Raw genomic sequence first — 10,985 nt, 5'->3', positions numbered from 1 at the left:
GACGACCTTCAGCCTCTTCACGACACAGCAAATAACAATGATTATCACGTAAATAATAACATCTTGTTTCTCCAGCGTGAAGCTGCCCGAGCAGTCGAGTAAGTCGCGGACCTTAGTTCGTAAAAAGTCAACGTGAAGAAATTTGGAACGATTTCTCTCCCCCCGCATTTATCACAAAGTTGATTGACATTCAACATAGCAGAACGGGATTTTCATTGCGCTGTTGGCAGCGAAACCCGACAGTTCGCGCGCGGAGGGTCGGGGGTTCATGTATCGATAAGCATCACGCTAGGCTTCGTCAGCGTGGTGGTCGCGCGTCCCACCTGCAGCAGCGACGTCATAGCGAGGTAATTGCGGAAGCTGCGGACAAGCTTTCCAACTATCCAAGCTGTGCGGTCATAACAAGGCGCCCCGGTCGGCTTTTGTGCCTAGGTAGTCTAATCCGATCTCCCGTTCTCTCTTCTAATCAGCGTTCGTCTATCCTTTGTACAAATCCTCAATCTCTGCTTCGCTTGCGACAGCATCCTGGGAAGCAGCACGCGACAACGATTATACCAGTCAACCGGCGCGGACACGACGATAGCTACCATACCGTACGCGAAAACAAGCCCATAAACGCGATTGAAGCGATTGGAATTCGGTAATCACTCACAATGGCCAACAAATTGGACGCGATGAAGCCGCAGAGAAAGATCGAGCTCTTCTCAGGCTCGTATTTTGCGGCGTGTACGATGGGTGGCATAATCGCGTGTGGACCTACACACACTATGGTCACGCCGCTGGATTTGGTAAGTCGCATACTTTTGCAGAGAGCGCGTGATGGCCTGGGGACTTTACAGGCTGTCGATTAGGCTTCCAGTTGCTAATTAATGTTTTCCAGGTGAAATGCCGCCGTCAAGTCGATTCCAACCTCTACAAGTCCAACTCACAAGCCTGGAAAATGATTTACTCCAAAGAAGGTCTACGGGGCGTGTTCTTCGGCTGGACACCAACCTTCATCGGCTACTCCATGCAAGGTGCTGGAAAGTACGGATTCTACGAGGTATTCAAATACCTGTACGGCGAAAAGCTGGCGCCCGGCGCGCCGCAAACAGTCGTATACCTAGCTGCCTCCGCTTCCGCCGAGTTCCTCGCCGACATCGCGCTATGTCCTATGGAAGCAATCAAGGTCCGCATGCAGACTACCATGCCACCGTTCGCAAACACACTGAGAGAAGGCTGGGCGAAGGTGATCAAGGAGGAGGGTGTTGGTGGTTTGTACAAGGGCTTGTACCCTCTGTGGGCGCGTCAAATCCCGTACACCATGGTCAAGTTCGCGACATTCGAAGAGACAGTCAAGCAAATCTACGGCTTCTTGGGTAAGCCAAAGGAGTCATACGGGGCCTTGCAGCAAACCGGTGTGAGCTTTCTCGGTGGATACATTGCTGGTGTCGGATGCGCAGTTGTCTCGCATCCCGCAGGTACGTTGAGAACATTGTGTAAAGACCCAAGAGTCGCGAAAGTGAGCTAACATATACTAGACGTGATGGTCTCGAAGCTCAACAGCGACCGAAAGGCTGGCGAGGGCGCTGGTCAGGCTATCGGCAGGATATACGGCAAGATCGGTTTCGGCGGCCTTTGGAACGGACTGCCTGTTCGTATATTCATGATTGGTACTTTGACTGCGTTCCAATGGCTCATCTACGATTCCTTCAAGGTCTACCTCGGCGTAAGTTTTTCACATTGACACGTACAACGACTTTGTGCTAATTGCCTTCTAGTTACCCACTACTGGTGGTCATTAAGGACGGTGCAAAATAACTATTACGCGTGCGGTGTTTGGGAGCAAAACAGGAGCACGTACTACCTAATGACGTTTAATTATCTTCATCAACTCCTACCCTGTGCAAAGGGCTATACAGGAAACTGCTTTCGATGGGTGTGTCCGTGCACGACTGGCGTGATGTTGCTGCTGCCGTCAATGCTGATACAAGTTGGCCAAACAAAGTTTTCATTATTTGTAGATCTCGTGATAACAGTTCTTCAACACTTTGCTCAGAGCAAATAGACAAGGACAGCTTCAGGTACATGACACGAAAGTAAATATGGGGATGGAAGTGGCAGCATAGGGTTGGCGAGTTTTAGGACTGTGGCCGATGTTGTTAATTGAAGGTGTGTAAAACGCTTGGAAACTTCTGTTGCTCAGCCATCACGTATGTACCAATAGGATGAAATGCAAATTGTTCAGTGGTCAAAACAGTACATTGGTACTACTACTAAATATGTATAGAGATCCAGCAAACCAGGGTATGCCATCGTCATCGTAGAAAGGAAAGTCGTCCCGAGTATATCGCACTCAATTCATAGTCGCCTTCACTTAAAGCTGCGAGAGACCGTTAGCGTATGTAATGGAAAACGTAACTACTACCCAATGATCTAGACTAGACTGACTTGATCGTGGGAGCGAGGTTGAGGTCAGGCAGCTCGACGAGCGGGCCGTTGATCTCAGGAAGCTCGGTTTCGGGACTTACGTTGAAGTCGTTGCCGCTGGCGGCTTGGTTGCCGTTTCCAGCGCTGTTTCCGTTGCCGTTACCGTTACCGGCCTGGTTGTTGTTCTGTGAAGTGGATGTTAGTTGAAAGTCGAGATAGGAGGGGTTGGATAGGTACTTACGCCATTGCCTTGGCCGTTGTTGTTGCCGTTGTTCAGGAGCGAGTTTCCGCTACCGGCAGAGGCGCCAGTGACAGAGCCAGCAGTGGTGGTGATGCCACCGACAAGGCCGCTGACGGTGCCAGTAACGCTGTTGAGGTCGACCTGGCGCTTGAGGACATCGCCAGTGAGGCCTCCGGTAGCGCCAGTGACGGTGCCAGTGACAGGCTGGAGGGTACCGGTGACGGGCTTGAGAGCACCAGTGACGGGCTTAAGCTGGCCAGTGACGGGCTTGAGGGTGCCGGTAACGGAGCCAGTGGAGCCAGTAAGACCGCCGACGAGACCGTTAGCAGTGCCGGTGACACCACCAAGGTTCAACTGACGCTTGAGGAGATCTCCAGTGAGGCCTCCGGTGGCGCCGGTGACGGGCTTGAGAGTGCCGGTGACGGGCTGGAGTTGACCAGTGACGGGCTTAAGAGCACCAGTGACGGAGCCAGTGGTGCCAGTAACACCACCAACGAGGCCGCCGGCAGTGCCAGTGAGACCACCAACGTTCAACTGACGCTTCACGGCATCTCCGGCAGCGGCAGCGACAGGCTTGACAGCATCCGTCACTGGGACGGTGGCGTCGGTGACCGGCTTGACAGTGCCAGTAGCAGTGTTGCCAGTGTTCTGAAGGGCACCGGTGACCTGGCTGAGGAGAGAAAGGAGCTGGGTCTGGCTCAGCTGGCTGACGTCAAGACCTTGGGTGACACCACGGCCAACAAGGCCATTGACAACGGGAACGTTGTCGGTGATGCCGTCGGTGGTAGGACCAACAGTGACACCGTTGAGGAGACCGCCCTTGCCATCAGTGACGCCACTGAGGATGGTGCCAGCGACCGGGACACCGTTGAGGTTGTCAAGAAGCGCCGCACGCTTTCCGTTGTTCAGGATGCTGCTGCCGAGGGGCTTGAGGTTGAAGCTGTTGCCGCTGGCAGCAGAGTTGCCGTTACCAGCCTCGTTGTTGTTGCCGTTGCCATTGCCAGCAGTGTTTCCGTTGCCGTTGTTCTGGCCGTTGCTGTTGCCGTTGCCCTGGATGAGGTTGTCGTTGCCGGCACCGGGGTTGGTGACAGAGCCGAGGGTGCTGGTGACGGAACCAAGAAGGTTGTTGACGCCAGCAACCTGAGGAGTAGGGGCTGCGAGGACCGAGGTGGAGAGAGCAATGATGCTAACGGCGATGGAGGAACGCATGTTGGCGGTTGGTGTTTTGTTGGTGGGTTGGTGGATATTAAGAGGGATAAGTATTATTAGTCTATAGCGAACTGAGCGATTGGCAAAGAACTGAAAGAGTGTGGTAGGTGAGCTGGATGATGATTGTAGGTGGACTGCAGTATGGTTTATATGCCCTCAAAGCACCCAGGTACTTTCTGATACACCGAGTCAGCACGTGTAGTCAATCGATACTCTCCTAGACGCTCAGGCCCAAGACAAGCCGCAATCGTCACCGGGATGGAGAGATCCTACACCAAGCCATACCAGGATGAGAAGACTAGAGCTACAGCTTGTCTAGTCATGGCGCACGCATTGGCGATCTTCATGAAAGCATCGCCGATACTGCCGTTGCTGATGAGGCTCTTCCACGTAGACCGCTCTGAAGCTTGTTGGCCTAGCTGAGGAGTAAGATTTGATCCTCTGGGGTATGGCCCACGCATGCTAGAGGATAAAGGGACTAGACCCTCATCCTTAGCGCGTATCTCGTGGTAGATCCCGGCTTTCAAGCTTCCGGAACGCTACTCATGGGCTTGAGTAAGCCAGGTTGCGCAACAGATGTCAAAGACACGTCTTAGTTCTCGCGGGGGACTCGACATTGGGGCGAGAATCTGTAGGCGGCAGGACACTGCGGAAGTCAACGGTGATTGTGCTCAGATTGCCGTCTCATTAGGGACTCGCCTCATTCTGTTGGCCATCTGCGAGGTGGTGAGGCTCACGATGCATCTGTCTTGCCTCATCCAGTCTTCTGTGACCCTAGGCTTGCGTTGTATTGATGACTCCCCTGACGATCTGCACCTTTCATGACTTACATTCCAAGACGTCGATCTTGCGTTTTCGGAACATATGGTTCAGCGTCATCGGCAAGTTCTGTCTAGCGCGTCGAGGGCAGCCCAAAGCGGACGCGATGATCGACGCGGCTAACGGAACGAGGGAGATCAGCTCCACTCTTGATTGTCGTTCGAGCTGTAACGGCAGGTATCTCGATGGCCGGCAATACAGCTCGCCGATATCCCACTTTACAGCTTTCCGGTCATCGATGCGAGTGCATTCCCATGTCATCCCAAGATAGCGGTAATGAACACTTGCCGTTTCGCCTTGTTGTTGGCAAAATCTTGCCGCTTTGCGCCGGTCTCCCATCTCCTTCGTCGATGATCGTCAGCTATCCAAGCTCAACCAGCGCAGGTACCTGACTGTCCAACATGAACACCTGATCATCAACAAACACTCCAAAACACCGGGTCAGGGGAGAAATGAGCTATCTTGCGCGGAATCCATGCTCCCGGGAGCTGCGCAACCAGGTCACACTGTGCTCGCCCTGCATTACCTTTCCTTGGGCCTTCTCTTGGGTCACTGCGACCCCTTAACAAATCATTAAAGTTGCGGAGTTTGCCATGATGAAGCTGAGGCTGCAGGTGTAAGTGTGTGATGAAACGACCCAGGCGTGGTTCTCGACGCAGGGCGGTCAATGCGTTCACGTGCCCACCTGTCCGCACCTTTCTCCGAAACTCTTAACACTCACCGGCATGAGAAAGAGAAACTCAATCTTTACAGAAAAACATGGCAAGGAATGGATCAGGGATTCAACTTGCCGCAACTTTACGGGAGATGATCCCGCATATTCTATTGTTTTTCGTATCGGAACTTTATGCCGTGCCTGTTTTTGCTTTTTATCACTGATCAGGGACCAAATGTACCGGGATGTCAACAGCCTTGTCAAACTCAGATAACAGCTCATTATACAGCCCTTGTCTTTAGATGGCCTTCCCCTCTTCCTCAATTGTTCCGTATCTTCTCTATGTTTTGACGCATTACAACATTTTTCACCACTTTGCGCAGCAATTGCCCTCTCATAGCATCCAAGCTCGTGTAGAGAAAGATCACGTCTATTGCTCTTCGATGCCGCCCTAGATCCAGCCTCTCCACGACCGCGGTCAGCTTTCACTGGGGCTTTTGGTCAGTAAGGGCTGGCATTGTGAGCTGATCAAGGAGACGCTGCACCTGTTGCTGCTTGCCAGCGACCTCTACTACTCGGAACATTCGAGCACTCATTGCCATGTTGACATATCTTAAAGATGACGAACCTTGCAGTGCAGTTGCTTTTACAATACCCGGCATAGTTGCGTAGGCTGAAGTTTGAGGAGGATTCTTTTTCTGAGCATGGTGACACTGAACTCGTTACCGGTGTTGATGCATTGGGTGAGGAGTTCCTACAGAGGGTTTGGGACAGGCGTAGACAAAGCCACGTGGGATGCTATTAGGGATTCGAAGAGCTTGCTCTGGGCCATGATGAAGGAGTCGCGTGGAAGAGTGTTGTCAGGTCTTGGGAGACAGAGCGCTGATGAAGAGGTTGAACCGCCGACGCAAAATCATGCTCGAGACATATGGTGACGACAGCTTGGACGAAGCAGAATGAATAATGAGGATGCTGGAGATCGAATAGCTATATCGATAACACTGTGTCGAATATACAAACATCGCCCGCCCGAACTCCGGATATGACTTTTACCCCAGCTGTAGCCATGAGAATATACATACAGATGCAAACATGAGAGACATTCAAACGTGAAGATTACTCGGAGTCCGTAACGCAGCCCTGGCTAGCGTCCTTGACAAATCGCGCGTACTTGAAAAGCGTACCCTTCTGGTACTTCAAGGCGGGCGCGGTCCACTTCTTCCGCCTCTCTGCTAGTTCTTGCTCGCTGACGCTAATGTTCAGCTCGTTGGACTCGGAGTCAATGGTGATCTCATCGCCATCTTGAACCAAGCCGATAGGGCCACCTTCCTGTGCCTCAGGCACAATGTGACCGATCAAGAAGCCGTGACTACCACCACTGAAGCGGCCGTCTGTGATAAGTGCAACATCCTTGCCGAGACCAGCGCCCATGATGGCGGAGCTAGGCTTCAGCATTTCAGGCATACCTGGGCCGCCCTTGGGACCTTCGTAGCGGATGACAACGACGGTCTTCTCGCCCTTCTTGATCTCACCACGCTCGAGAGCAGTGATGAAGTCGTCCTCAGCATCGTAGCACTTGGCCTTGCCGGTAAATTGGGTGCCCTCCTTGCCAGTGATCTTGCCTACGGAGCCTCCGGGGGCAAGGGATCCTCTCAAGATTTGCAAGTGACCAGAGGACTTTAGAGGTTCGCTGAGTGGTCGGATGATCTTCTGCTCGGCGGGGAAATCTCTGACGTTCTCCAAGTTCTCCTCGAGTGTCTTACCAGTCACAGTCATCTGACTACCGTCAAGAAGACCTTCCTTAAGCAGGAACTTGAGAAGCGACGGGGTGCCACCGATATCGTGAACGTCGGCCATGACGTACTTTCCGGAAGGCTTCAAATCCGCCAACAATGGAATGCGGTCGCTCACGCTCTGGAAGTCGTCAATGGTAAGCTTGAGACCAACAGAGTCAGCGATCGCGATCAAGTGAAGAACAGCGTTGGTTGAGCCACCAGTGATGCTGATGACGACCATGGCGTTCTCAAATGCTTCGCGGGTGAGAATGTCGCTCGGGCGGATGTCCTCCTGGAGCAATTTCTTGATGGCGCCACCCGCTGCCAGGCACTCCAGCATCTTCGCCTTGGAGTTCGCCGGGTTCGACGAAGAGCCAGGTAGCGACATGCCCATGGTCTCGATTGCGGTAGCCATTGTGTTTGCTGTGTACATTCCTCCGCAAGCACCCTGCCCGTTGCAGGCGTGCCTGATGATGTCGAACCGCTGGTCTTCGGTGATTTCGCCCGTGATGAATTGGCCGTATGCTTGGAAAGCGGAAACGATGTCGATCTGCTGGTTCTCGAGGGTCTTCGCGCAGCCGGGCTGGATGGTACCGCCGTAGACCATGAGGGAGGGCCTGTTCACACGCCCCATGGCCATGATGACACCGGGCATGTTCTTGTCGCAGCCGGGGATGGAGATGTTCGCATCGTACCACTGGCCGCCCATGACTGTCTCGATGGAGTCTGCGATGATCTCGCGCGACTGCAGCGAGTAGCGCATGCCCTTTGTGCCCATGGAGATGCCGTCGCTAACACCGATGGTGTTGAACTGCATGCCCAGCAGTCCGGCCCGCTCGACGCCCTCCTTGACCTTGTGGTTCAGGTCCATCAGGTGCATGTTGCACGGGTTGCCCGAGTACCAGACGGACGAGATGCCGACCTGGGCCTTGTTCATGTCCGTCTCGCTCATGCCGGTGGCGTACAGCATAGCCTGCGAGGCGCCCTGCGACTTGGGCTGGGTGATGTGCTTGCTGACCGAATTGAGCTCATTGTCGGCTTTGGCGGTGCGGATGGCGGAGCTGGAAAGCGCACGTCTGCAAGCAATTAGACTGGCGAGTCGGACGTGTGGTGGGCTTGGGGACATACGCTGCGTGCCATTGCGGCCGCGGGGAGCACCTTGCGCGCGCGAGAGCACCTCCAAAGCGTGCGAGAGACATGGTGGCGGGCTGGCTGCTCCTTCCGTGGCGGCTGGATGTTCCTGATAATTTATCGATGCGAGCTCGGAGGCCGCGGGGACGGACGCTTCTCCGACTCCAGGACGTCCACGGGTTGCATCATCTCGTTCCTCATTGGTCGCTCTCTTCTCCCCACAACAGCGGCCATCTCTTCTCCCCCACTATTATGATTTCTATCAATGACTCCGTATAAGCCTTCTTAGCTCTTGGCCTTGCATGGCGAGACGATCGTTCCCGATCTAGTCTATCTGAACTTGCAGTCGAAGGTGCATTCAGATCAGCGACGATAAACTATTTACGCCTACCCATTCTTCACTCGTCAGAACTCTGGTGTCTATTTACTCGTCTATATGTGTAGAAGTACGATCTTCCGTGTGAATAATGGTGAATACGTATTGTTCAACGAAGTCCTATTGTCACACTCTGCAGCCCATCACATCGCTCAAGCTAACATCATGGACATTCAAGTCTCAGTCGTACTTACTAGATGGATTTCCTGTATTACTTTCCTCCTCTGTTTCTATACAATATACTGTCCGAATCCGCTTTGAGAAGACTTGCATCACGAAATGAGACTTTTCCTTCTTTACTGTCTCTTGTTTCCTTACCTTGCGCAGGCCGCGAGTCAGGTCTATACAGGCTTCAACTACGGTGCTTTCTGGGGTCTGGAGGAAAATGCCAAACAGAAAGCAGACTTTCTCGATGGCTTCAACCTGGCCCGAAACCTGACTACCGACCTACCCTTCGATAGTGCCCGTCTGTTTACTTGCAGAGCAGCGAAAACCCTCGACGAGCCGACCGAAGCTTTCGATGCCGCCGTTGCCTCCAAAACCAACCTGCTATTGGGTTTCTGGATAACGCCAGCGCAGAAGGGCGGTTCACCTGATGAGAACGTCAAAAACGAGATGGCCGCACTGGAGAAAGGGTTTAAGAAGCACGGCCAAGCTCTTTCCGACCTCATCATTGGACTCTCTGTAGGCAACGAGGATGTATACCGTGCGGAGGCGACTCAAGAAGTTGGTGTTACCGCAACGGTCGTTGGGCAGACCATAGCCAAGGTGAAGGAAAGCATCGCTTCCTCGCCGTTCGCCCAGTACATGAAAGACAAACCAATCGGCCATGTCGATACCGCGCAGTATGCCGTGGTGGATAATGCAGACTTCATCGGTATGACTGCATACCCGTACTGGAACAAAGACAGCATCGGGACAGCAAGTACAAGCTTTCAGGGCTCGCTCGAGGGAGTCAAGCAGCGCGCAGGCAACAGACCGGTTTGGATCGCGGAAATGGGCTGGCCTTTTACCGATTCCGAGCAACATGGCGCTGCAGTTGCCGGTATAGACGAGCTCCAGAAGTTTTGGAGTGAGGTTGGCTGTGCTGTGTTTGGGAAATACACTACTTTCTGGTTCGAGTTACTCAAAGACACTACATCGGATCAGAAGGCTGATTGGAGTGTCATTGATCCCAGCTCTCGACAGTCAAGAATCAAGAATATGAGCTGCGGGAACCCTCAGCCAAAGCCACCCGCTGAAGCTCCAGCTAGCTCAGGAGCGTCATCTACGTCTATTGCCACAACACCCCCGCAGACACTCAGCTCTGGGTCGCCAATCGTTCCAAGTGCCATGCCTACGTCATCACCTCCTGTATCGTCGACAATCGAATCAAACACAGTACACGTAACAGTGACCGGCACGACTTCTGTAACTCCGCAGCCTATCACACCATCAGTAGTAGCTCCCGGCGGGCCATCTCTCGTGACTGTGATAGTTACCTTGACGAGCATCACCACTGTAACAGCACAGCCTTCAATGACCACAATAGCGAGCGCGAGCCGATCAACAGCCCAAGATGATGCCGTCAGCTTCCTCGGTATGTCTTAATCCAACGCAAATCTCTCCAAAGCTAAAGTTTCTCAGCACAAAACCAGCCAGCAACAGGCCGCAGCACCGTCACTGTTAAGACCACAGCAACAACTGTCGTCTTTGCCAAAACCACAGCGATTGCTGCTCTGAACAACATATCCGCCGACGTCAACTGGTGCATCACAGTCGCGGACATAAACCGAGATGGAAGCCCTATCCCCGTCGCAGGTGGGCCTGCAGGGGCAGGGGGAGAATGCGTCCCCCCTCCAACTTTCCAAGGATACCCGTACGCAGCAGCAGGAGAAGTCGCGACACCATCAGGGATACCGAGTGGGACAGGTTGGTGCGTTGTCATGGCTGATATCGATAACAATGGTCGTTCTGTACCTGTTGATGCTGGGCCCGTTGGAGCAGACGGCGAGTGTACTGTTCCGCCCATGTACAGTGGACTGTCCGCGACAGCTACGTTGATTGGCCACTTCAAGACATCTGAGCCGGCGAAGGTGTCTCTGGTGCCCTCTTCTTTGACAGTAGAGTTCTCCTTGCTCTCAAGCATCAATGTACCAGCTACTTCTGGTACTCCATCACCCAGTAAGTCACTCGATCAACTTGACGTCTTGAAGCTTTCTGACGACATCTATAGCTTCAGCAGTAAAGTCAGGATACGAACGTCGCCGGCGTCGATCTGCAGCATTGTCCATTACATATACCACAGCATTAGCCTCAGCATCTTCTACAATCACAGAATCAGCATCGCCTCTACCGACTTCTACCCATTCCATCACTTCAGTCAGTCTT

The 10,985-nt window shown here is 53.2% G+C and overlaps 3 protein-coding genes across 3 annotated transcripts; 1 reads left to right on the top strand and 2 right to left on the bottom strand.

Annotated features, from left to right (window-relative positions):
• Positions 1–2,420: 2,420 nt before the first annotated feature.
• Positions 2,421–3,859, bottom strand: J4E88_002068 (uncharacterized protein; the record flags this gene model as incomplete). Its single annotated transcript, XM_049395734.1, has 2 exons — positions 2,421–2,594; positions 2,651–3,859. The coding sequence occupies 2 exons, from the start codon at positions 3,857–3,859 to the stop codon at positions 2,421–2,423; spliced, it is 1,383 nt and encodes a 460-aa protein (XP_049258138.1).
• A 2,590-nt stretch (positions 3,860–6,449) lies between these two features.
• On the bottom strand, positions 6,450–8,307 carry J4E88_002067 (uncharacterized protein; the record flags this gene model as incomplete). Its single annotated transcript, XM_049395733.1, has 2 exons — positions 6,450–8,184; positions 8,237–8,307. The coding sequence occupies 2 exons, from the start codon at positions 8,305–8,307 to the stop codon at positions 6,450–6,452; spliced, it is 1,806 nt and encodes a 601-aa protein (XP_049258137.1).
• A 473-nt stretch (positions 8,308–8,780) lies between these two features.
• J4E88_002066 (uncharacterized protein) lies at positions 8,781–10,680 on the top strand (the record flags this gene model as incomplete). The annotated part of the gene is made up of 4 exons (XM_049395732.1): positions 8,781–8,801; positions 8,943–10,194; positions 10,242–10,372; positions 10,633–10,680. 4 exons carry the CDS (start codon positions 8,781–8,783, stop codon positions 10,678–10,680), a joined length of 1,452 nt encoding a protein of 483 aa, XP_049258136.1.
• Positions 10,681–10,985: the final 305 nt, after the last annotated feature.

The sequence above is a fragment of the Alternaria novae-zelandiae genome (assembly GCF_023758075.1).
Source record: "Alternaria novae-zelandiae strain BMP 2774 chromosome Unknown scaffold_3, whole genome shotgun sequence".
Classification (NCBI taxonomy): Eukaryota; Fungi; Ascomycota; class Dothideomycetes; order Pleosporales; family Pleosporaceae; genus Alternaria; species Alternaria novae-zelandiae.
The sequence above is the reverse complement of the archived record's forward strand: the minus strand, read 5'-3'. Positions and strand labels throughout refer to the sequence as shown.